The sequence below is a fragment of the Engystomops pustulosus genome, chromosome 1 (genome assembly GCF_040894005.1).
Source record: "Engystomops pustulosus chromosome 1, aEngPut4.maternal, whole genome shotgun sequence".
Classification (NCBI taxonomy): Eukaryota; Metazoa; Chordata; class Amphibia; order Anura; family Leptodactylidae; genus Engystomops; species Engystomops pustulosus.
This window is the reverse complement of record NC_092411.1, coordinates 287,072,820-287,100,409: the sequence shown is the minus strand read 5'-3', so window position 1 is coordinate 287,100,409 and position 27,590 is coordinate 287,072,820. Positions and strand designations below refer to the sequence as shown.

The following is a 27,590-nucleotide window of genomic DNA, read 5'->3' as shown; positions in this document are numbered from 1 at the left end:
CTGTAATCCGTAAACTAGCAGTTACCTCCTAATCCCGCAGTGAATAGAAGTGTCTAGACTGGCAGCAGTTCTATGGGATGAATACTAGTGCAGGGGGTCCGCAGGAGAGAACTTCCTGACATGGGTGGGGGTCACACGTGTGTCAGGGTCACACTGATTACTTGTCTTTTATCCAACTGGAAAAACAGGTTGGAGAGGGAATTCCTTCAGTCATTGTCTCAGCTTCCAGTCCTTGGCCGCAGAGCTGACACTTCACTGCAGGGAGGCGTCCACACCTCTGCTCTGCCGTGTAATTACACATAATCCCTGCATCCTCCCTGCGCTCTGTCTCATTACTATTCCCATTCAGATGTAGATTAGTTACAGATTATTCTGGGAAAGCTGGGTGACCAGTCAGACCCCCCCATACCGCCCCCCCCCTGCCGCCCTCTGACCTCCCTGTTATCTCAGTCTTCATGTTGTTCTCTTTTCTTTCTTACTTTGTCTTATCTGTAACCTGAAAATTTCAACATTTCAAGTTTCTCACACTTTATCCGAAAATTTAGACTTTGGAGATCCCAAATACTTTCCTTCGTTATCTCAGGATTCAGATTTCTTTTATGCCAAAATTCTAACTTCTTGTCTCAAAATTTCAACTTCTTTATGAGAAGCCTAATTTTTCTATTTATGTTTTTGCAAACTTGTTAATTTTCATCTCAAAATTTCAACTTTTTAACTAAAATTTGTGACTTTTTCTTTAAAGAATTTCAACTTTCTTAATTTCTAATCTCAAAATTCAATTCATGGATCTTAGAATTCTCACTTTTTGCCCATTTTGCATCAGATCTTTCTCTTTATGGTCTCCGAATCCAAACCTTTTCAAACCTTTCAAAATTGTAACTTTCTAAATTTGTTTATCTCAAAATTTAAACTTTTTGACAAAAAATTGTGACTTTTTTTCTTAAGAATTTCAACTTTCTTAATTTGTAATCTCAAAATTCAATTCATGGATCTTGGAATTCTCGCTTTTTACCCAATTTTGTTAACTACATTTTGAGATAAACTAACTTAGTTTAACTTTTCAACTTTTCAAATTTCAACTTTTTTACGACATTATTATCTCAGAATTCCCATTTTCCTCTTTTTTATCTCAAGGCTTTGACTTTTTATATCAAAATTTCAAACTTTCTTATTTTTTAAACTCAAAATTTTAAGTTATTTACCTAGGACGGGATACTGACTTTTCTTTCAATTCAAACTTTGAAACTTTTTATCTCCGAATTTAACTTTTCTTAAGTTTTTTTTAATCTCAGAATGGTAGTTTCTTATATACCTTAAAATTTGGACTTTTGAACTTAGAATTGAAGCTTTCTTTCTTTTTTTTTTCTGAATCTCAGAATTCTAACATTGTTTGAATTAATCTTTGTTCACAATAACTAACTTTTTCATGTTTTTGTATCTGAAATTAAGAAAATCTGAATTGTGAAACAGTGGAATCCTGTACTTTAAGGAGTGTGGATACAGAGTAGCCCCTCTTTCTGGAGGACCATTATTACAGAGACAAGCCATAGATGTTAATGAACTCTGTGCAATGCTTCCGATCTCCTATGGGGGCACTGCAGAGAATCTGAACACTTATTACCAGATTTCCTTACAAACTCCATATCATCCTGGGTTGAGTTAAGCAAATTATTCAAGATCTGATTCACTGAATTTTACAACAGATTAGTTTCGGGTCCAAATGGCATTGGTCTAAACCAATAGTTCCAACCAGGAAATCAGTATATCACCCTTCTAGACCTCTGAATCACAGATTTTTGTCAAATAAAAAGGTCTTGGCTGAACTCAAACTTTTAAAATTCTGTTAGCTCTGTACCCGGACCCGAAGCCTAACAAGTAACCAGTGTTAAATGCATGCGCCACCATTATGTTGAGGGTCATAACTCCTGAAGATGTCATTGGCGAGCGATGATCCCCCCCAAAATGATGGCGCTGGTACGCAACAATTTAAATGGCATTTTCGACTTTGCCAATGGCATTTATATAGTATAGCCCAGGATCGGTGCCAGCTTGCATTAAGGGCAATGGGGGGAGGTTGAGCTGAAGTTCAGGGTCGGATCAAGGGACCCCGAATCCACAAAGTTAGGTACAAACCCGAGCTTGGCGTTACAGGTCCACTCAACACTAGTTGTAGCATCCTGAACTCTCGTAGAGACCAAATAATGGCAGCCATGATGGTAGTCACTGACCATGATGCTCTCCACGTCCTACATGGGCACATATAGGGTGGACTATCCCTTTAATGTGATGTTGCTAGAATTATTTGATTGTCAGCGACTAATCCCGTCTGGTAGGTCTCACTTTTCATCTACAAATTGTTATAAGCGGCGGCTGTAGACTTCCTGTACGGGAACAATAGGAATGTAAGGAAATAGTATTTGTCTGCAGTCTGTGTCTGGTGGGAGCGAGGAGTCTGTCATTTATAGGGATCGATTTACACAAGACAAAAGCCTCAACCACTGGAAGATATGTCCTAGCAGTGAAAGTTCAATTATTTCCTCTAAACCCCCCCCCCCCCAGCCCCCCATTCAAGTGTTAGGGGATAAAACAAGAAGAAATGTTACATTTTCTACTCTAGTCACTTCCAGAGCAGCACTCAATATAACCCTAAGGTCCGGAGCTGCTGGGGGGCTCACATAAGGAATCCATGGGGGTGAGGGGGGATGTATCTAATGAATCCATAGGGGGGCTTATATAAAATAACCCTGAAGGGCTGTTTGGGATGATAAACTAGAGAATAATTTAGGGAACAGGAGAATATTTTAGTTTCAAAATTTTTAATGCTTCCACATGAGTTCACTGCAAAGGGACCCACTGAGGCTCTGTCACCCAGGGGCCTACTGATACCTACCGACCCTGATTGACGATATTCAGAGGTTGGAATACAGTCTAACCTGGTCCTGCTCATACAACTGATCCTCTCGACGCAGGACCGGGCGAGGGGCCAGTCACATACATGTATTGCATGACCTGAATTTACATGTCCAAGACTAGAGGATCCCTTTAAATATTACAGCCAACCCTCCATCCACGACTGTCAAGGCTATAATGACACATCGGCAGTAATAAGAAACTATACCTTCATGTGCAGTTCAATGGGCCAGGTTTATCAGGGCCTGTAGGCTTGAAATCTGGCACACATGCAGGAATTGTGGGTCACAGTGAGTGTGATGTGGGAAGGTGTGGAGGGTTCCTACCCCGCGTAATACAACACCCGGTCAGACCTGGAGTAGGTGTGCCCCACCGGTGCAGGCCGCAGCCTCCTGATAGATCCTGTTGGTGCAGTATGATAAATGTGCACCCATTGGGTTATTTGCAAACATTTTTGCACCTTTTTGCACTGAAGTTCATGATGTACCAATAATCTTTGTTTGCACCTAATATGTCTTTGTATATCTCCAGTTTCCAGTTATTAATAATATTTTTGCTCCTAAAAAGGCTCAAATAATTGTGCAGGCTTAACCATGAGCAGTAAAGACAATGGTAGGAGTTTTGCAAAAATTTGCACCTTTTTTAATCTTATTGGTCCTAATATATATGATATTTGTATGTTATTACTATACCGTAAACCCCTCCATGACTGACCAATCAGATTCCACCCTGCCGGTGGTGGATAGCGGTGGCCGGCCGCTGTTCTTGGGTGGTGTGATATTTGGGGATTGAGGCAAAAAGTTGTTAGTAAATAATGTGAGCGGCACAATGACCTCAGGAGACACCAAGAAATACGGCTGAGGCTGACAATGGGGCGGCCGTTAGAGGACCCCAATTAACAGCCGCCGGCCTCCTGATAAAAGATCATTGTTCCTCCTGTGGAAGTCTTTTACAATTGTCCATCTGGGCGTGAGGAAAGCGGATAGCCTTACCCAATGTTTACAGGATAATCGTATGGGGTGTGATTGGGGGGGGGGGATTGTAAGAACGTGATGTAATGATTCCCGTGTTTTTCTATAAATTTTCTTGACCACAAATATAGCAAGTGGCCAAACATCATCTCGAAGTTATAGTCCCTTAAAGTTCAGATTCAGCTCTTCGGCCATACCTTATTGGTCAAGGTCTTACTTAGAGGGTTTTTCTAGCTTAGTGCTTTTGAATCTATAGAGTAGGTCATCGTCAATATCAGAGAAACATTGGTTGTAGTTTCATAGACTGACCAATAGACAAAGAATGGAGCTGTTCTTCTGGCACAATTTTTGGTGTTGAAAGTCAACCGGAACCAACTGATTGGTTGGAGGAGTCCTAAGTGTCATCAATATCACAAAGATGGAAAATCCCTTAAACTAAACCAAGGTAGGACGGGGCCTAGAGACACTAACAGATCCTGTCCTGATCAACCAAGGTCATGGCTAGGACTCATTGGTGAGAAGTTGACTCCAGCAAGTGCTTTCAGGCTTCGACACATGAAATCCCGTCATCTGATGTGCACAGTGTCTGACACCCAACAGTGATGGATTTAGTTCAAGTTTTGTGATTCTTAGTAAAATTTAATTAGACCTGTAAAACAGAAAACCAGTAAAAATATTTCCAAAAATTTTAACCGAGTCAGTGTTCTTGACTACCATAGACATATATCTTAATATGACCATAATTTGTTAAATCTTGATCATAAACATAATCTGATTACCATATCTCATATTACCATAGTCTACTGTGTCCTGGCCATAAACATGATCTGATATGAATATAATCTGTGGAGTCTTGATTATACACTTAATCTGATATGATCATAATCCTAGACATATATATATATAATCTGATGACTGCTTGTTATACACATAATCTAATATGTCTATAATCTATAATACCACTTTTGGGGTTACATGGGGAGGAGTAAACATCTGCTGATATTCACTGTTCAATGTGTTATTACTCCTCAAACAATTCAAACCTTCTATATTTGGCCAGTGTATAGCACAAGCACCTACCTAGAGATAAGGCCAATTTACACATAAAAATGAAGCTAAAGTAAAGTAGCAGCGTCTTTATTGGATATATGCATAAACATTACAGGTATATATAAAATACAAAATAGGACAGGGGGGGGGGGGAAATAATGCAGGTATCGGAGTGGGGGTGGAGATGGAAATGCATCACAATGAAAAAATCAAATATCCGTGGGGACAGCAATGGGGGGGGCAAAAGTATCACTTAATATCATAAAGTGCATAATGCAAATGGTAGATTGCCACAATGTCTCAACACACCATTCAAAGTGCTAGTGCATATAGGGGGAAGGTACAGGTATATGTCTCCATATTAAACCAAGGTACGTTAAAAAGGTGGAGAGAGCATTGCTTACCCTTAGTGTCTGATGTGTCCGGTCCGTGGCACACTTGGGACACATCAGACACTAAGGGTAAGCAATGCTCTCTCCACCTTTTTAACGTACCTTGGTTTAATATGGAGACATATACCTGTACCTTCCCCCTATATGCACTAGCACTTTGAATGGTGTGTTGAGACATTGTGGCAATCTACCATTTGCATTATGCACTTTATGATATTAAGTGATACTTTTGCCCCCCCCATTGCTGTCCCCACGGATATTTGATTTTTTCATTGTGATGCATTTCCATCTCCACCCCCACTCCGATACCTGCATTATTCCCCCCCCCCCTGTCCTATTTTGTATTTTATATATACCTGTAATGTTTATGCATATATCCAATAAAGACGCTGCTACTTTACTTTAGCTTCATTTTTATGTGTAAATTGGCCTTATCTCTAGGTAGGTGCTTATGTCTATAATCTACAGAGTACTGGTCATACACATAATCTGCCAAATCCAAGCCATACACATAATCTGATATAACTATAATCTGCTGAGTATTGATCATACACATAATCTGATATGAATATAATCTGTGGAATCCTGGTCCTACATATAATTTTATATAACTATAATCTGCTGAGTATTGGTCATACACATGATCTAATCTTAATATAATATGTGGAGTCCTGAACATACACATAATCTGATATGATTATAATCTATTGAGTCCTAGACATATAGATAATCTGATGAGTGCTTGTTATACACATAATCTAATATGTCTATAATCTACTGAGTACTTGTCATACACATAATCTGCCAAATCCAGGCCATACACATAATCTGATATGATCATAATCTACGGATTCCTTGCCATACATGACCATACACATGACCTGATATGAATATAATATGTGGAATCCTGGAGATACACATAATCTGCTGAGTATTGGTCATACACATAATCTGATATGAATATAATCTGTGGAGTCCTGATTACACACATAATCTGATATGAATATAATCTGTGGAGTCCTGATTACACACATAATCTGATATGAACATAATTTATTCAGTCCTAGACATATACATAATCTGGTGAGTGGTTGTTATACACATAACCTGATATGACTATAATCTGCTGGGTCCTGTGATGTGACCCGGTGGTAGACATCTGCGGGTGCTGTGCCCTCACCTCTCCCACCACGATCAGGAGACCTCCTTGCAGTTTCTGTCCGCACCATTAGGCTAATGATGGGGACGCTCATTAGTGTAACCTGTAATCAATAAACAATAATTCCCCAATGTTTCCTTTCTATCAACTATTGGAAGGGAAGGAATTAGACGGGGCGGGAAGGAAAAGCCCCTGCACCTAGTAATTATAACATTAACCTGCACAATGGAGGCCGCATTGTTACCGGGGCTGAAAAGTGTTACGTTTGACTTCGACTTTCAATGCCTGGAAGGGACGACTGTGGGGACACAGGGGCCCCCCTGTGGTGAAGACCTGCCACACAAAACACCATTAGGGGCTGAGGCCAGTCTGCTGTGTGTTTTCATCCAGGGAGACAGCCCTCCCTTAACGGGCGTGTTAAGGAGGTCAGAGGGTAATTGCGATGGGTGATGGTCATTAGCACAGGATTGACAAACTGGTTGTGTGTCCACTTGTGTTATTGTGTAGGACAAGCCAAGACTGAATAGGATTAGGACCTGATCAGACCAAGCCATGAAGCTGCGGTAGAGCACATTCCTTCTACATGTCCCTTGCTCATCAGCTAGAGACCCCTGGATATAAGCTACATTCACATTAGATCCCTCAACAATTCTCTAAGTTATAGTTAAGACCCATGTGACGGCCATAGATCCTTCAAAGTACTTTCTGATGGCCATAGATCCTTCAGACATCTTGCCAAATGGTCATGGATTCTCAAGATGTCCTACCTGATGGTCATAGATTCTTCATATGTCCCACCTGATGGTCATAGATACTTCATATGTCCCAACTGATGGTCATAGATTCTTCATATGTCCTACCTGATGGTCATAGATTTTTCACATGTCCCACCTGATGGTCATAGATACTTCATATGTCCCACCTGATGGTCATAGATACTTCATATGTCTTACCTGATGGTCATAGATTCTTCATATGTCCTACCTGATGGTCATAGATTCTTCATATGTCTTACCTGATGGTCATAGATTCTTCATATGTCCTACCTGATGGTCATAGATTCTTCATATGTCCTACCTGATGGTCATAGATTCTTCATATGTCCTACCTGATGGTCATAGATTCTTCATATGTCCTACCTGATGGTCATAGATTCTTCATATGTCCTACCTGATGGTCATAGATTCTTCATATGTCCCACCTGATGGTCATAGATACTTCATATGTCCTTCCTGATGGTCATAGATTCTTCATATGTCCTACCGGATGGTCATAGATTCTTCATATGTCCTACCTGATGGTCATAGATTCTTCATATGTCCCACCTCATGGTCATAGATACTTCATATGTCCTTCCTGATGGTCATAGATTCTTCATATGTCCCACCTGATGGTCATAGATTCTTCATATGTCCCACCTGATGGTCATAGATTCTTCATATGTCCTACCTGATGGTCATAGATTCTTCATATGTCCCACCTGATGGTCATAGATTATTCATATGTCCCACCTGATGGTCATAGATTCTTCATATGTCCTACCTGATGGTCATAGATTTTTCATATGTCCTACCTAATGGCAATGGATTCTTCAGAAGTCCTAGGAGAGGACCATGGATTCTTTACATGCCCAGCGCGATGGCTTTGGATATTTCATGTTAAATGTAGACATAATAGTAAGAATGTGCTGAGGTCAAAAGCTTCAGGAGCCATCTGCTCGGCTAATTGGTTGTGTCACCATATTAGACAATTGCTTGGAAAATTATTTTCTAAGACAATATACAAGGTCCTTCCAAGCCTGAGAATCTCCATTCATGTATAGAATATTGTAAAAATGGATCGGCGCTCCCATATGGTGGAGGTGGCGGTCACACATTCATGAGTTATTTAGAAGCCAGGGCAGGTGTGAAGATTGGGGCCAGATCAAGGTCAGTCAAGACCCTTGGGCAAAACAATGTGTGCAGACAAATTAGGAAGAGAAGGCAAACTAAACAAGGAAGACCAGACTAGGGGTCAAAGATGGAAGATTCTATGTATCTACCCTATAAATGAGATTACCCAGAACACAATGGGGTTTTAAGAGAATAGAAACCCAGTGGTGGAGGTCCCTCAAAGGGGAAATATTCAGGGCATTAGCTTCTTCTGTCCTGTTATTCTTGTACATAAGGGGCAGTACTATAGTAGTTATATTCTTGTACATAGGGGGCAGTATTATAGTAGTTATAGTCTTGTACATAGGGGGCATTATTATAGTAGTTATATTCCTGTACATAGGGGGCAGTATTATAGTAGTTATATTCTTGTACATAGGGGGCAGTATTATAGTAGTTATAGTCTTGTACATAGGGGCAGTATTATAGTAGTTATATTCCTGTACATAGGGGGCAGTATTATAGTAGTTATATTCCTGTACATAGGGGTCAGTATTATAGTAGTTATATTCCTGTACATAGGGGGCAGTATTATAGTAGTTATATTCTTGTACATTGTGGGCAGTATTATAGTAGTTATATTCCTGTACATAGGGGCAGTATTATAGTAGTTATATTCTTGTACATTGTGGGCAGTATTATAGTAGTTATATTCTTGTACACAGGGAGCAGTATTATAGTAGTTATATTCTTGTACATTGTGGGCAGTATTATAGTAGTTATATTCTTGTACACAGGGAGCATTATTATAGTAGTTATATTCTTGTACACAGGGGGCAGTATTATAGTAGTTATATTCCTGTACATAGGGGGCAGTATTATAGTAGTTATATTCCTGTGCATAGGGGGCAGTATTATAGTAGTTATATTCTTGTACATAGGGGGCAGTATTATAGTAGTTATATTCCTGTACATAGGGGGCATTATTATAGTAGTTATATTCTTGTACATAGAGGGCAGTATTATAGTAGTTATATTCTTGTACATTGGGCAGTATTATAGTAGTTATATTCTTGTACATTGGGGGCAGTATTATAGTAGTTATATTCTTTTACATAGGGGGCAGTATTATAGTAGTTATATTCTTGTACATAGGGGGCAGTATTATAGTAGTTATAGTCTTGTACATAGGGGGCAGTATTATAGTAGTTATATTCTTGTACATAGGGGGCAGTATTATAGTAGTTATATTCCTGTACATAGGGGTCAGTATTATAGTAGTTATATTCCTGTACATTGGGCAGTATTATAGTAGTTATATTCTTGTACATTGGGGGCAGTATTATAGTAGTTATATTCTTTTACATAGGGGGCAGTATTATAGTAGTTATATTCTTGTACATAGGGGGCAGTATTATAGTAGTTATAGTCTTGTACATAGGGGGCAGTATTATAGTAGTTATATTCTTGTACATAGGGGCAGTATTATAGTAGTTATATTCCTGTACATAGGGGTCAGTATTATAGTAGTTATATTCCTGTACATAGGGGGCAGTATTATAGTAGTTATATTCTTGTACATTGTGGGCAGTATTATAGTAGTTATATTCTTGTACACAGGGAGCAGTATTATAGTAGTTATATTCTTGTACATAGGGGACAGTATTATAGTAGTTATATTCTTGTACATAGGGGGCAGTATTATAGTAGTTATATTCTTGTACATTGTGGGCAGTATTATAGTAGTTATATTCTTGTACACAGGGAGCATTATTATAGTAGTTATATTCTTGTACACAGGGGGCAGTATTATAGTAGTTATATTCCTGTACATAGGGGGCAGTATTATAGTAGTTATATTCTTTTACATTGGGCAGTATTATAGTAGTTATATTCTTGTACATTGGGGGCAGTATTATAGTAGTTATATTCTTTTACATAGGGGGCAGTATTATAGTAGTTATATTCTTGTACATAGGGGGCAGTATTATAGTAGTTATAGTCTTGTACATAGGGGGCAGTATTATAGTAGTTATGTTCTTGTACATAGGGGGCAGTACTATAGTAGTTATAGTCTTGTACATAGGGGGCAGTATTATAGTAGTTATATTCCTGTACATAGGGGCAGTATTATAGTAGTTATATTCCTGTAATAGGGGGCAGTATTATAGTAGTTATATTCTTGTACATAGGGTCAGTATTATAGTAGTTATATTCCTGTACATAGGGGGCAGTATTATAGCAGTTATATTCTTGTACATAGGGGGCAGTATTATAGTAGTTATATTCTTGTACACAGGGGGAAGTATTATAGTAGTTATATTCTTGTACATAGGGGGCAGTATTATAGTAGTTATATTCCTGTACATAGGGGCAGTATTATAGTAGTTATATTCTTGTACATAGGGGGCAGTATTATAGTAGTTATATTCTTGTACATAGGGGGCAGTATTATAGTAGTTATAGTCTTGTACATAGGGGGCAGTATTATAGTAGTTATATTCTTGTACATAGGGGGCAGTATTATAGTAGTTATATTCTTGTACACAGGGGGAAGTATTATAGTAGTTATATTCTTGTACACAGGGGTCAGTATTACAGTAGTTATTGTCATATATAGGAGGTAGTATTCTTATCTACATACAATATCACTACAATAATTGTATGTTTGCCATACCGGATTAATATTGTAACATGTTATATTTACCGTTCTACCTATCTGGTTTGTTGGCATCATATTTCCGAGTCAGCTTTTTCTACACCAGTGATAACAGAATATTGTATAATTGTGTAATCTTGTCTATTTTGAATCATCACCTTTATGATTTCATTGGAGCTCAGGGACCATGATGATAGGATGCTTCCTTTATGCTTTGAGTATGTCTCTTGTTTCTCGTGTCTTCTCTCCTCTTTGGTCATGTCAGGTCTAAGGATCTCACATTATAATGTGTACATGTCATTGTAGCGATAATGTACAATAATTGTGTAATACTTTTTAAGTAGATTGAAAAATATATAAGCAGCTGAGAAAATTCTGTTGAGTCTCTTGGTTTCAGGGAATAGGATTGGGTCCAAAGTGGGGACCCCTGTAATCTTCCTTCACCCAATACCTTTGTCTCTCATACCAATACTATAACATTTCCATTTCCTTTAAGGACCGTAATGGGTTCCCCACCCACCATCACAGATTTTCTGTCCAGCTGGATAATAAAAAATTATGCTGTCTTAGTATTTCATTCTAAGTATTCCATTTTTTTTGGGGGGGGGGGGGTTCAGCTCAAGTCCTTCTAGAATACTTATTCTTCTCTGGTTCTCGCAGTGCACCCCTTTTCCCCCATTTATATAAGTCTGACCAGAAAATGTGAACCACTGGCCTCAGTGGTCACATGGTCAAGAATGTGATGTTAAGCTTTGATATCACTGTTTTTGCTCATGTGACCCTTGAGGCCAGTGGTTAAGGGGTTCAGCTGGAATCATAAACAGAGGGGGCAATGTTGTGGAAAGATGGCAATAGAGGATGAGACCCAACCTCCCATTAAGAAAGGAAAAAAACTACGAACTATATAATTTCTTGACATTGACCAACCACCACACCACCACCATTTCAGAACATTGAGCGCTGGTGTGCAAATCCATTGACGAGGGGTCGTAAATCCAACCATTGCAACATCTGTCTAATGTGTAGATATTCCTTATTATGTCTGGTACATCCATGAAGCATATTGTATCAAGTATGTCAAAATTAAATTTTCTGAATTGCTCTAGGAAATAACTGTGGAAGATGTGGACACAAAAAGTCCATTTCCACCATAGATATCAGCAACCAATAGCCACACGATATGATAATATGACGGATGAGGCAGATATTAAGTATTTATTGCAATAACTCGCATGGCTATTAAAGTTACGTTGACAAATTTCACCTGGAGTTGGTCATCAAGGCTGATTTTACAAAATTGTATATAAAATCATGTATAAATATTGACCTTTACTTACACAAAATTTTCCAAGTTGACGCCGTTGACGCCTAAGAATAACTTTTTGAACATTTTTGAATCCTTTTTTATGGTACAGCTCAACCTTCTTTTCTTATGTTCCCGGACTGTGCTTGTTCTATTTATGTTACATAAAGTGCTTCAAAATGTAATGATTGGCTATTGAATCTCTCGATTAATAATCATCTTCCAAATCTGATACAATGTAATCATCTAGAGCTACCAACACCTGGGGACCCTAGGGTTATGCTGTATATTTATTTCCTCTTCCTTGGAATTTTAGTGGGACATCAAATGGCATCCATTTAGCCTCATTTATGTTCTGTGTATTCTTTGTCACTTCGTAGTATAACTTCAGAACACATATAGATATTTCATAGTTAATTATTTTTTTTTACCTGTATGTTTCCCTGTCCGTCTAGAGAATTTTTAATATTATTTCTAAAAAAAACCCATTATTTTTATAAACACTGATACAACTAGAAATAGGAAGTACCAACGGTTTTTGCACTAGTAAAGGAATAAAACATTATAAACCTTATGAACATTATAAAACATTACAAAAATGTATAAATAATTAAATATATATTAGTAGAAATAATGCAAAAAAATATATACCCTCATACTATTTTATTCTGGACCTAATATTTAAATTACAGAGGGACTAAAAATGTGCCATCCATACCAGTTATGTACATACAATGTCCAATTCGGAAGTAGAAAAATAATTTTTTTTTTTTTTTTTTTTTAAAGTGAATGAGGGAATTGTTCACTTGTTGATAAATACACCAATGTCTCCGTTGCTCTATAGTTTTTAATTGAAAATTCTAATAAATATACAATAGATGTAGAATATTGACCTGAAATATGCCATGTACATGTAGCATGTACAAGGATATGAAAGAACCAGCTGCATATTGGGCTGCATCGCTCTTCTTTATCACCTTGGGTCCCTTTAAAAGATAGAAAAGAAGTTTTTTTTTCTACTTTCAAATTTGTCAAATATTTTACTAAATCAGTACCCGAACCATCCCAGTTTTTAAAAATATTATATTTCTGTTGCATTTATCTCCCAAACAATCCCTCAACTTTTTAAAAGTTTTCTTCTGGCTCATTTTATGAATCTAGTATATGGAGCTAAACTTTTTTTTTATTACCCAGAAAAAATAAGAATTTTTTTTTAATAATTTTTTTTTTTAAATCCATGAAACAAATTCCCAGAAAATCACTTTTTGATTCAAAACGTTAAAGTCAATAATCACTTTATTTTTTTATTAATTATTACATATAGAAAAGAAAATGTAGTGTCCAACGCAAAAAAACTGTTTGCTTTGGACTCAATATTGAGATATTGATACATGTGTCAGTACACGTCTCATAACATTGACTTGGGTAATCGTTGCCCCGAAGGTGTCGAGAGAGAGCACTGCAAGTTTTTAAAAAAAAAAAACTTTACAGATTCTGGATTAACAGTGTAATAAAATATCAATACGACTTTCTATATTAGTACTGTACTAGTCAGACTTGTGTTTGTATTGTATATGATTTATATGGTTTATTATTCTATAATAGGATTCCACATCCATAAAAAACGAGAAAGATCGATGTAAATTGCCAAATTAGTCTTAAAGAGCTATAGAAGAGGAAGCTGAATATTTTTGCATTTTTCACCCATCACCGATATAGAGGAGGCTGATGTAATAATGTGTAGTCATGGAACACTTGGAGATGTGATGTATGATGGATGAACGTGTATCTCAGCTTCTTCTCTGCCCACCTCGAGGAAAGACATGATGATGAGGTGTGTGCCAAAGGACAAACTCAGCTCTGCTACTTCTTTAGAAGATCTGCCCTGTTCCAGTACTGTAAAAAGTTGTGAAAAATCTACATCCAGTGAAGTTTTTGAAGAACCTTACGCACCCTAAGAGGTCCAGGTCCTTATGAAGAGCTACGAATATTACAGGCAACAGGTGTATTTCTAAGCTAAGTTCTTACACTCTCATCACCTATGAAGTTTATAGACATTTAACTCCAGATTTTTTAGAGATTCCTTCATACTTTACCGATTTCTGTGTACTTTCAAATTTATCAAAAAGTTCTAAAAAAAAAACTGAATATTTTTTTCAGTTTCGAAAAACTGTGATTTTTGGAAAATTTGCCAATATCACAGCCAGAAAATAAACCCCCTAAAATAAAGGCTGTTTCCTGTGACACAACACAGTCCACGTTTTTTCGGCGGTGGTTTTTATAAGAAATTTTCCATTGAACTTGATTTTTAGAAAGGTTAGGTAACCAGAAACATTCCTCATTTTCAACACTTTTGGACATTCGAATTTTTTTTTTTAATGTTAAAAAACCTGCATAAAATTCCATATTAATAATAATAAAAAAAAAAAATAAAAAAATAAAAAAATAAAAAAAAAATAAATATATATATATATATATATATGTAAAATATATAATTTTATGTAGGTTTTTCAAGATTTATATATATAACTCAACTTTAATACTTATATATATATAATAAAATATATATGTATCACATGTATAACTATATAAATATATAATATTCCATATTTTTCCATAACCCTCAACACTTATTCATGTCTTCTTTATGTTGCTGCACAGTAGTTATGAATCAATAATAAGCTATTTATTGATCAGTTACTTTAGCGTATATTTTGCACAATTTTGCAAAAAAAAAACAAAAAAACCTCTCGAAATGAGTTAAAAAAAAGCCCCAAAACTTTACTTTCTTTAGAGTTACATTTTTAACGTCATTGAATGGGGATTTTTACTAAAATGCCTTGTTGGAAACATCTCCAATACTTGGTACCTGGAAAATGGTCTCAAATAATTGATATAGGGATTGAAAACTGCAGCTAAAACTGACTATTTTTGGGGGGAGGGACATTCTGTATTAGACCCTTATGCTCGTTTAAAAGTTAAAGTTACAAGTTTATTGAATAAGTAATGTTTTCTAATATTACAGATATTGGTGACAGACATAGTTAGCGGATATTATTCCATGTGTGGCCCCTTGGTTACATAATGCTTCTTAGATTCAAGTTCCATTTTTAATATATATTGTACAAAGTGTCTAGTTTTATAATACTTAGCCATTAAACATGTTTTTTCCTCTATGTGCTATAAGGTGAGATTTTTTTTATTTAGAAATTCAAAATTTTACAGAAACTTTGAGCTTCCAAAAACCTTTGTTTAGAAGTGCAAAATAATCAACAAGTATCATAGAGGTGAAAAGTGAGAAAAATCAAATAGTATAATATAGTATAGTGTATAGTATAGTATATATAGTGTATATATTGTAAGTATAGTGTATATATAGTGTGTATATAGTGTATGTATAGTGTATATATATTGTAAGTATAGTGTATATATAGTGTATATATAGTGTATATATAGTGTATATATTGTAAGTATAGTGTATATATAGTGTGTATATAGTGTATGTATAGTGTATATATATTGTAAGTATAGTGTATATATAGTGTATATATAGTGTATGTATAGTATATATATATAGTGTGTATATAGTGTATATATAGTGTATGTGTAGTGTATGTATAGTAAATAGTGTATATATAGTGTATATAGTGTATGTATAGTGTATATATAGTGTATGTGTAGTGTATGTATAGTAAATAGTGTACATATAGTGTATATAGTGTATGTATAGTGTATATATATTGTAAGTATAGTGTATATATAGTGTATATATAGTGTATATATAGTGTATATATTGTAAGTATAGTGTATATATAGTGTGTATATAGTGTATGTATAGTGTATATATATTGTAAGTATAGTGTGTATATAGTGTATGTATAGTGTATATATATTGTAAGTATAGTGTATATATAGTGTATATATAGTGTATGTATAGTATATATATAGTGTGTATATAGTGTATATATAGTGTATGTGTAGTGTATGTATAGTAAATAGTGTATATATAGTGTATATAGTGTATGTATAGTGTATATATAGTGTATATATTGTAAGTATAGTGTATATATATTGTAAGTATAGTGTATATATAGTGTATAAAGTGTATGTATAGTATATATATAGTGTGTATATAGTGTATATATAGTGTATGTGTAGTGTATGTATAGTAAATAGTGTATATATAGTGTATATATAGTGTATGTATAGTGTATATATAGTGTGTATATAGTGTATATATAGCATAGTGTATGTATAGTGTGTATATAGTGTATGTACTATGTGTATACAAATTATTTGTGTTAATATTAACACACATTTACATAGACTTTATATATAAACATAATTTAGGTCTGAATGTATATTTAAAGTATAATGCACCCACAAAGTATTATATATATATATACACACACACATATATTTATACATGTAAAGTGTGTGTTATATATATATATACATATATATTTTTATATATGTGTGTTTGTGTGTGTTTTCTCTGTGTTGTAGTTTCTCTATGGATTTTTTCGAGCTCCATGGTGAAATAGCTTCTTTTTTTTTTCTTGGCTTTGCATTGCTGTGGGAGTCAGACAAGCGAATCCAATTAACACACGTATTCATTAAGATCCTGTTTATTTAATTAAAATCTTTTGTAAATTTTAAACCCCAGGAGATTGATTTTAAGTTAAAAAAAAAAAAAGTTTAGAAAAAGTGCTTTTATGAAGCTCGTGGTGACTGTATTTTCAAAATTCACCGAAAAAAGTTTGTGTTTTCTCTTTTAAACTTTCTTTTTTTTAAAAAAAAACAAAAAAAAAAACTATGAAAGATGGAGGCAGGATCAGTGTTGTGTGTAGTGAGAGGCTTCAGCTCACAGCCTCAGATTCTAGTGGTAGCAGAGCAGGAGGTCGATATTGTTTTTTAAAACTATTTTTACATATTTTTTTTAATTATTTTTATTATTATCTGCTGCTGTGTGGATATCGAGTTATACATAGAATAATGTATTGACACTTATCAATATAATTGGTACCGACTTAATATTCTTGAATGGGATGATTACATTATATAAAAAAAATCTATAAATACCCACAAATGTTATGGGATGCACTTTTCAAGTCACAATATACAATATTTCTCATGTAACAGTAACGTGACACCAACCACATTTTTTTTTTCCAAAATGAACAAAAATTTATTAGAAATCACAATATCAGGTCGTAATTTTTACAACAAAATCCAGAAATTATAAAAATGTCACAAAAAAATAAAAAAAACAAAAAATAAAAACGTATATTTCCGTAATATTGATTAAATTACACCTAAAATATTAAGAACGTCTATCATCTGATCCCCGATGAGTGAATTATAAATGGTGACCTGTTATGCCATTGGTGATATTTTGCTTTATATTTTTATATAAATGTTTCAAAATATAAAGAAAAAAATCTAAATATTACATTTTGCACTTACACATTTTTAATAAAATAAAGCAAACTGGAAAAATTCTAAGTTTTCCTTCCACCCTGACTCCCCCTCCCCTTAGATTTATGTATATTCAAGTGGCTGCACTAAATAGATCCTTTGTTTACCAATCCATAGCCGGCATCTGACAAGCAGGAAATTACGTTGTAGTAAGCACTCAATTTAAAAAAAAAAGCCTCCTACCTACCTCCTTTCTCTACAGGAGCATTTATGTAGCTGTGATCCCAAGGTATTTCCTTTGCTTATCTGGAAATGCAGAGTAGGAGGGAAAGGAGGAGAGTTAAACATATAGACAGTCTTTGCTAATCCCAATTTCCCTCCGCCCCATTCCCTCCTTCTGCCTCCTTTGCCCATCCCTTGGTACCCTCCTTCCTCCCCTGCAAAATATATATATATATTTTTTTAACTAGTATTGATGTTTTTTTAACCAATGCAGTCCTATTTCAAAGTCTAACCTGTCAGACAAAATGGAAAAGAAGACTTTGGCCGTGGACACGACAAGCATTTGGGATCATTGACTGCACATCAGTCTCCGGGAACCCTACCTCCACTCCTTGTATATTGGGCTTTTACAGACTCCAGAAGTTTTCTTAAGACTGAAGGATATTTTGGACTGTCAAAACTGTGAACTATTTAGAAAAAAAAAAAAAGCCAACTTGCTACGCCTTCCCTCATTCATTCACAATTCTTCATACTTGGCTGGGCAGAGAGAAAAAAAAAAACAGAAAGGAAGAAAGAAGGAGTAAAGTCATCCCAATCCTAGAAATTACTGCCTTTAAGTTGACTCATCGGCACTCTTTACAGTACATGATCGGTGCACCCAACTCTCATAATCTCCTACTACGTGAGACTTCAGATTGGAAACAACTTGATGTGTGTGCCTCTTAAGAAAGATCTGCGTTGCCGAGGGATCTTGCATTTGTGTACGGTGGCAACCATGCCGAAACCTTATGTGGAATACTTGCACAGAGCCTCCGATGCCCTACATGCATTTGACTGCTGACTTCTGCTGTCTGAGTGAATTGTTGCTTGTTTGTTTTTGTTTTTCCTCCGTTCTAAAAGTGGTTTTGGAAGGAGGGGGCCAGCCTAGGGGTTAGGGGGGGCTTCGCCTGATGTTTGATCAGGCTACTAGTATGGGCGATGGAGTGTCCGAGGAGAGAAGAAGCCCTCTGTGTGGCAAGTCAGCCACGTTGTGCACAGAGCGACTCAGAGACAAGGGAAGCAGAGCTGATGTAGAGTGTTCCTTACGAGGCCACAGCATTAAGGACATTCCCGTGACCTCTACCTCCAGCCCAGGATCGTCCAAAGAGGAAGGTCAGGACAATCAGTCCGCAGGAGAAGCTGATTACTGTCGACGGATCCTGGTCAGAGGTAAGGCTTTAACAAGGGAAGGGGGGGCATGGAGGGAATGGTATGGAAGAGAAGAGAATGAATGGAGGCAACTGAGAGATGGGTGAGCATAAGAATACATCCCTACCCTTCCAACTGTGCAAACGGGACTTCTGTTTTCCTATCTAACGCCCAAATCCCTTTAATTAACGAGCCAATAGAAATTATGTGACGGCGGAGGAGAGCTTCGTAGCTGCAGGTGCATTGCTTCCTGTCATGTAAAAGTTACGTGATTATGATAACGACCACAATGTCTCACAGTTCCTCTAGTGTCCGCACCGTGGTGATCTCGCTTTCTAGCCCCAAAACAAACTATTAATTGAGAGCGATGTTGAACTCGCCGGCTTCACACAAAGCCCGTCATTGTCTCCATCTGCCACTTAATTCTTTCCTACGTCAGGCACGGTATCTTTATACATAGAGTTGATGATGAGCTTATGGAATGCAATGAAATATGTATAAAGTTGCAATAACGAGGACAGCGCTCACTTCTCCTCTCCAAAGGAGGAGGAGGATGAGGGACTACCTCGGTATTGAGTAACGTCATTGCATGTACTGTATTATCCGTGCATGGGTAAGCGTGTGAGAGCTGACATATGCAGCAGAATCTTGTTATTGACGTTGCTGCTGAGGTTATATTCTTAGACACACAATCCCTAAGACCCTCAACATGGTGATCGTCAACAGATTTTCTTTAAAAAAATGCCTTCTAGTCTCCGTTCTCGGCATCGTTTTTTTTTTTCATTATTAGCTATTCACAACTTTATTGTTCAACAATGTACAAAAACAAGCACGATGAGGCCTTGTTAGTGAGAGCTTATCCACACTCCGTGCATGTAAACACGGAAGCGGTCAGACACAGTTCTACTCCTGCAGGGTTTCAGGGGCAATAAACACAGCACTTTGCTTATAAATCAATAGCACTTACACTAAAACAGAGCATAGAGAGTGTAGGACAGTGCCACACACCGCACATGTCCTGAAGGTCCTAGGCAGAGGAGTTCTCAGCAGAGAAATATAAGGTGCCCCAGTATGTGTGTAAGATAGAAGAGGACATGTCTGCAGTGTGCTGGTTATGTAACCTGAAGTTGCCGTCGTCCTGGTGGAGGATAGAGATGCATTTATCTGTGTGGTGTAGGGACGGTCTGGGATTCGCAGATGAATTGTAATTTTCATTTTCTTATTTTAGCCTTTGTTGGGTTTGTAATATTTTGGGGTGAGATGATTTCCTCGTTTACATTTTATTCCTTTGTCAAAAATATAGCTAAATATAACATTGGGGTGTCACTCTCTGTATAAAGTTTAAGCACATCCTAGGATGATGAAATAGAGTCAAAGGTTGGGCTGGATGTGTTTTATTTTAATTCTAGTTGTGTTTTTTATCTTAGTATTTGGTTTTCTGTACCCGTGATGCACACATGGTCTTACATGACATACACACACAAGCATGTCTGTATGTATGTGTATGATATATTAGGTTACTTATCACTATATGCATGAATCTCCGACTGGTTCACAATGGATATATTAGATATATTATACTATTAGTGATGTAAAAAGCCCATGAGGTTCCTAAAGTATACCCGATTTAATAAAATACTAGAAAAGTAACATTGTATTTGCATAAATATATTCATACACATTCCCTACTTCGTGGAAACCACGTAAATAGTCTAAATTGTGGTATTACATAACCTACTATGCACAAATAAATCCTTCCCAGAAAAAGCCATTGAGGTTCAGTCAGCTCACTCTATGTCTAATAACAATATTCACGAGGTTTGAGTTGGAGATGTTCTACTATTATGTTTGTGTGGAGGTCAGTACATGATGTGGTCATGTTGATGAGCCGTCTATATTCGGAGCACGAGCAGATGGACACGGAATCTTGTAATTCTATAGAAAATTGTTACTAAAACTTTGAGATACTCTGTGTTCCTGTAGAACGGAGAATTTGCCAACTCTTAAGTATAAATGAAGGTAGACTGGAGATGGACTGGTAATTGTGATAGATTATAGGGGGCCGTCAACCTACAGAAATCTCAAAGTAAATCCCAGGTTCGCATCTGGTCACATAATGTTGTTTGTGGTTAGTCTACCGTTTCTCATCTGGGGATCACCAAATCCTTATGGAACATTAGAGCGGAGTACAGGAGGTCTATGAAGCACTTGTTATTTGACTTATAATTAAAAGGAATTAATTAGTGGGTGACTATTTTTCCGATATACACCCATCCACGTTGTTGTGACATTAATTTGGAGACGGTTGTATACAATGGTCTACTTCCACATTGACTGTGGCTTCAATCTGTCAGCCTTGTATACCTCCAGGGCTAAAGAGGTCAACTTGAGTTCAAGAACAGGCGGCCATAATGCCACGGTAGTGGCGCTGTGCTAAAGGATAAGGGTTAAACGTTCCCTATGCATTTTATGTATAAAGCTTCTTTCTATAGAAAAAAAAAGGGTAACGTCTACTTGAATAAAATAAATTATTAAAAAAATAATTTCAAAAATATCCGATGTTACCAGAAGATAGAAAGTCTTGATCTAGCTGGAGGCTCGACTTTCTTTACAAGGTGTAAAGGGAAGAAAAAAAATTAGAAGAAAAAAAAAATAGCCCACGTGGCCCACAGTATGGAGTAGGTTCTAACTAGTTGTTTCAGCTTTGTAATTAGACACACTCCTTAATTAAGTGTAAACAAGTTAACGACTGAATGTAGGAGATATTAGACAGGGAGCTGCTCTATATACCCAGTAAAAGCCCCTTGTGACTGAGAGTGTTTGTAGAAGATTCTCTATATGGAGATAAAACGTTGGGTATTTTTGGATTTTTCATACTTTACACACAAATTAATATTGCGATATTATAAAGCCTGGATTTCTATAGACTGTTAAAATCAATATATTAAAACAAATATGCCTCAATTTTTTAAAAAAATTTATATCGCCAGTTGTAATTCTACATAAAAACTTTTTCTAGAAATTTGTTTTTTTTTTTGTTTACATCTTTATCATTAAAAAAAAAAATGGCACATGAAACTCTGCGGCAGTTTTAATTAGGAGACTCATTAGTGACGGCCACCATTTTGCTGCTCGACGCCCTACCCAACAACAAAATGGTGGACTCCTATCACTGGAGGTTTTTTTTTCTACTTTCGCAACTGCTCTGAATAATAATTAGAAAAAAAGTGGTTGATTGAAGTAAATATTTTTTTCTCTGTCAATTTTTTTGGATCGTCTGACATTAAACAGCATCTCCTTATTTACAAGCTGCGTGAATAGAGGAAAAAAATTCTAGATTAATATTTCTTAAAAAGAATCTTATTGACAATGCCGCTCACATCTTTTATAAGGTTTTTAAAAAGAACTTTAGAAATTGAATTTTTAAAATGTTTTGCGAATCTTTTCTCAATTTGTAAATTGATAGCCTGATGTTCTTATCGCACATTGCAGTCTGTTACTTATATCAAGTGCGCAGAATATTTCAAAGATTTTATAAAACATTATTTCTACGAAAACTGGAAATGTTGCTTTTGGTCCGACCACGATAAATAAATATTATAATCAAAGTTACATAATGAATTAAATCTTGGTCAAATCAATTGTTTTATTATATTTTTTGTTATTATTTATGTTCCAATCTCCCGTTTTTCTGCGTAGTTTTGTTTGTTTAATTTTTACGATCATTTTTTTTAATTTGGCCATTTTATAAAGTATCCTTGAATATTTTTTTCTTTTATTTGTGTATCGGTATTAATAGAAATTAAACTTTAACGCTATATGAATATAAATACATGTTTTAAGTCTTTTATTTTAATACTTTTAATATATATATTTATATATATATATATATATATATATATATATATATATATATATATATATATATTTAATATATTATTTTTTTTTTTTAATATATATTTTTTTTACATAGTAACTCAGTCTCATGGATTTATTAAATATAGAAGGTTGAGTGAGTGAATTAGTTAATACATTATGCTAGCAAACAAAATTTTTATGATATTTTAAAATATTTCCTGCGTATATTTCGCTCACTTAAGGGCCAATGCATTGTCTTTTTATTCTTTTCTTATGATCTTGATAATGTTTTTACCTATTAAAAAGGCAAGACGACATCTTAGAAGCGACATAATAGCTAATCCATTACCATTGATATGAAATATTATAGACACGAGACGGTACCCAATCGCCTATATTTTGTGTATAATGTATATTCTCACTATTTAAGAGTTAAAAACTCTCATTTTTGACCGCACATTGATGCCTAGCCAATCACAGAATAGGCGACGCCAATATTACATATGCCGAGAAGAGCAGGAATGTATTTTACAGCTGAAGATGACACTTTATGCTTCACTCATATCGCAACAATTTAACACACCCAAAGCCCACAATTATCAAGGACTGTCCGCATTGGCTGACATAGATTCACGTCAGGGGGTCTGAGATATCTTGCTGCAAGAAAGCATTTCCTTTGTCATAATTCTATGTGGATGGACAGTAAGATCCATCGTCCTTCCATGAATCCGCATGGTGCCCTTAAATTGTCAATATGCAGATTTTTCCAAATTGACATTGGAACATAAATTCTGTCCTCAACATTGTTGAGTAGCAATCAGTAATGAACAAACTATTCACAAACAGCTTAATGCAGCTTTTCACAGCACGACCAACAATTTCCAAAAATAAGGAGGGAAAAAAATCAGTAGTTTTTGTTATTTTTTTTTTTTTAAGACGTGTAGGAAACACAAAAATTAGAGATTTAGAAACAAATCACAAATAGTTTAGTGAATATAATGTTCTACACCGAGGTCCTATTGAGCGGCAAAAGGCAATTGGAGAAAAAAGTTTAATCAAAATTTTCACAACTATAAACAGTCCCCTAATTGTCTTGACTCAGTACAGGCAGTTAAGTTGAATTTGTATGTAAGTCGGAACTGTATATTTTATAATTGTACCACCAGCCAGAATTTTTTTGGTCTCTGTGACAATTGGATTTTAAAAATGTTGGGTTGTCATAAGAACCAGGATTAACCCTAAAGCTTAATTGCAGACACCTGTGATAACTGTTACAGCTGATTATTGTACCCTAAGGCTAAAGTACAGTAACTTACCAACATCCAGAGGTCCGTTTGTAACTAGGGGTCGTCTGTAAGTTGGGTGTTCTTAAGTAGGGGACCGTCTGTATTTGGTAAAATAATTGACGCAGTATTTTCTAGACTAAATCTTTTTTTATTTAAACTCAGATCGTGGACCAAAATTAATAAGGTTGAGGCTGTTCACATTCTATAGAATAACATCTAATACAAAGGACCTACCAAGAAATTAGTTCCTGGATGAAGTCTAAATAAAATTGTCCCTAAAATGTTCTTGTACCTAGTAGGAAATTATATTACACCACCAATATTTCCCATTCATGAGTTTTCTATTAAAGGAGCCCTTGGGATGATCCAAAAATTGCTACGAGATATAACATCATACCCAAGTCTATCTGTTTTGTAATGGGGGGGGGGGGAGTGACAGCCACAATGAGGTAATTGTGAATTAATCGAGAGAGATTTGTTTGAGTTGTCACTTTTCCAGCTCCTTTCCAAATCTTTGTCTCGTGGGAGAAGGGCCACATTTGAAAAACCTCAAAGTTGACTTCAGTCAAACCGAACCATCTTGGGGGTTAAAGCTCATATCTTGAAAAGCTTATGTCTTGGTGAAATTTCTGTTGAAAATTGTGAAATAAGATTTTGTAGAATAAGATTTCAGTTCATTTTCAGTTCACCAAGTCACGTCTTGAGTCACTGTAGGCAATTTCTCTTTACACTCATGACCATTCGAGAAACTTATAGACTTCAGGTTCACGTTAGATGAAAAAATTGAGTAAGCGGCACTCACCGTCCAGAAGTCTTCTTTATTGATCACATACAAAGGTGCAGAGAGGATACAACCGGGCACATTCAGGTTCACTTTAGGTTCACTACAACCAAGTTTAGAGACTTGGGAGAACTTGGGAGTGTAGAGAAGTAAGGAGACTTACAGGATCGATAAACAGTCATAAACAGTAGCTATTATCATAGGAATTGCTGAATCCTCTACCAATCACTTCATGAAAGTTTGTTGAGTTCATAAGATCATTAATGTCATATGAATATAAAAATCTGAAAAACAAATAGACATTGTTGACGACATGATGTAAGGAAGGGCACATCTATCTTATGTAGAAGCTTATATTCAGAAGACAAGTAGACTGATGCTTAAGTAACGCTGCACTATTAATCTATTAATCTCTAATTTTAAAGAGTTTATTATTAATTATTTCAAGAATTTTGCGACTAAATATGATTGAAATCAAACAATGGTTGGAAATCTATCAATAATAACATATATCTCGACATATCCATCACAATGTTTCACGATGTTTCTGTGTGTGTGTATGTTTCCTTAGAAATTAGTTTATTCTGACCATCTGGCCGTAGAAGCTGATTGTACTCTGCACCTTCCATTGAAGGACCCACACCGTGAGGCCTTCTTCAGGGGGACAAAGTTGTTTTATAATACACACACCAAACCAGGGTCACCCTCATTGTTTTAAGACCTGGATGACTTAAAGAAATGACTCTGGGGTCAAAATAGACGGGAGAATTCTAGAAGAAAGGTCAACTCAACACGACTAGGAGTATGTTTGCCCCATAAACAAAATCATTATTTATAATAGATTGACTATAAAACAAATTGCGTATTTTTTGTATAGTTTGAACCATTAAGGAAAAATACATATTTTTCATCGAGATAAATGTTGTTTTTTAGTAACTGAGGGTCATAACATTTTTGAACAACACATTCCTTGTGGACCAGGATTGATATTGTTTGCTTATCAGCGTTGAACGTCTTACTATGTGGGCTTTTGGATGTTGGTGGCATGGTGCCTGTAGTCATGCAGTCCACCATTACTGGACTTAGCCTGTTCAGTCTGTATTGATTCAGGATTTTTATGGTTGCCAGTTTCTTCTTAGAACTCAAAAGTAAGAATTGGCAGGCATGTAGGCAGTAACAGGGGTGCCCATAGACTGCTGGATCTCTGAACCTTCAGTGTTTACTTGCAAGTCACGATTATATATAGTGACCAATTCGAGACAAGTCCACATGAAGGAAAAAAAACAGATTGAATTAATTTTAGTACAAAAGTCACAAATGGTCCAATCTTGAAATTAACACTTATATATGTGGATGTGTTTTGGAGTCTGGGATATCAGTATAGTTATTGCAATAATATGGATCCCAGGTTTTTATTCTTATCTCTGATTGGATCTGCACGAAATATAGAGGCATAGGACAAGTTGAGCAGATGATCAAGTGGATGTCTCTAACATAAGGCACCAGCATTGATGCGTAAACTCAGGAGTCAATAATAGCCGATTACTCTAGTAATGCAGATTTTCCAATGGAACCAAATTTGTCTAATTAAATTGGCCACTTGTGACCATGTTTGACATCAATGAGAATCTCTGATATTGTTTATGTACTCCTATAATTGGGCATCCTAATGTAGAGAAAGAGGAGATAGTGTATGGCCATAACTAAGTCCCACTAAGAGACAATAGTCACATAGAAAAGTCTCTCAATCTTTGGATAGGACCCACCGGATCCCTAGACAGTGAAAAGAAATGGAACCTCAATGCACAATCTTTCTCCGACAACCTATAAACATGTTAGTCTGATCGGTTCCTTTTGCTGTAAAATGATATTTTTGCATATTGATCAGCATGTTCGAAGGATCAGGACCTCTTTAAGGTTCCTTGTTTTCTCTAACGAATGGAGGACCCTACTCATCTTCATAGTGGACCTTCTTGACTTACTGATGCCTATAATGATAGTCTCCTTCTAGAATTTTCTGGCCACAGGGATGTACAAAAAAGTATTTCCATATATTTCACATTGTTGTTCATGTATATTGAATAACTTGTGATGGTAATTTCTCTAAAGATGTTATTATATAAAACGGTCAACATATTGGATAAAGCCAAGTCTGGATCATTCATTTTTGGGGCAAGTTCTACCTAAAGTTACTTAATGCTTTGAAAACTCTCAGTCAAATAGAGAAGACAAAATGAACTCTGAAATGGTTGACTATAGGTGGTCCAAGTGCGTATCAGGGTAGAGCGTGACCAACGACTCAGCAATTACGGTGACCTGCTAACTAGTGGGGGCAGTCACGTTCAGTCTGGAAATCTTAAACCATAGACAATGAAGATACCACCATCTAAAGAGATGCTGCAATGTCTGCTCATTATCGTATGTACCAGGCTACTCCCTAGACCCCCCCATTGCCACTTCAAAAGATGTCCATGATTGCACCCACCAGTTCAACCTTGATTGTGCATTGTGAAAATACTGTC

General features: G+C 36.0%; 1 protein-coding gene and 1 long non-coding RNA gene across 3 annotated transcripts in view; one reads left to right on the top strand and one right to left on the bottom strand.

Annotated features, from left to right (window-relative positions):
* Positions 1–3,257: 3,257 nt before the first annotated feature.
* Positions 3,258–18,450, bottom strand: LOC140083346 (uncharacterized). 2 transcript variants are annotated; one of them, XR_011849939.1, is made up of 4 exons: positions 18,339–18,450; positions 17,981–18,039; positions 13,209–13,301; positions 3,258–4,530 (listed from the first exon to the last, which is right to left on the bottom strand). It is a non-coding gene; the product is annotated as an uncharacterized lncRNA (long non-coding RNA). The 2 variants fall into 2 exon arrangements; XR_011849938.1 differs by lacking the exon at positions 3,258–4,530 and having other exon boundaries at positions 12,973–13,301.
* A 455-nt stretch (positions 18,451–18,905) lies between these two features.
* Positions 18,906–27,590, top strand: part of VAX2 (ventral anterior homeobox 2) — an 80,583-nt gene continuing 71,898 nt past the window's right edge. Inside the window, exon 1 of the mRNA XM_072126371.1 lies at positions 18,906–19,164. Coding sequence (XP_071982472.1) covers positions 18,906–19,164 — 259 coding nt within the window. The remainder of the gene's footprint in view (positions 19,165–27,590) is intronic.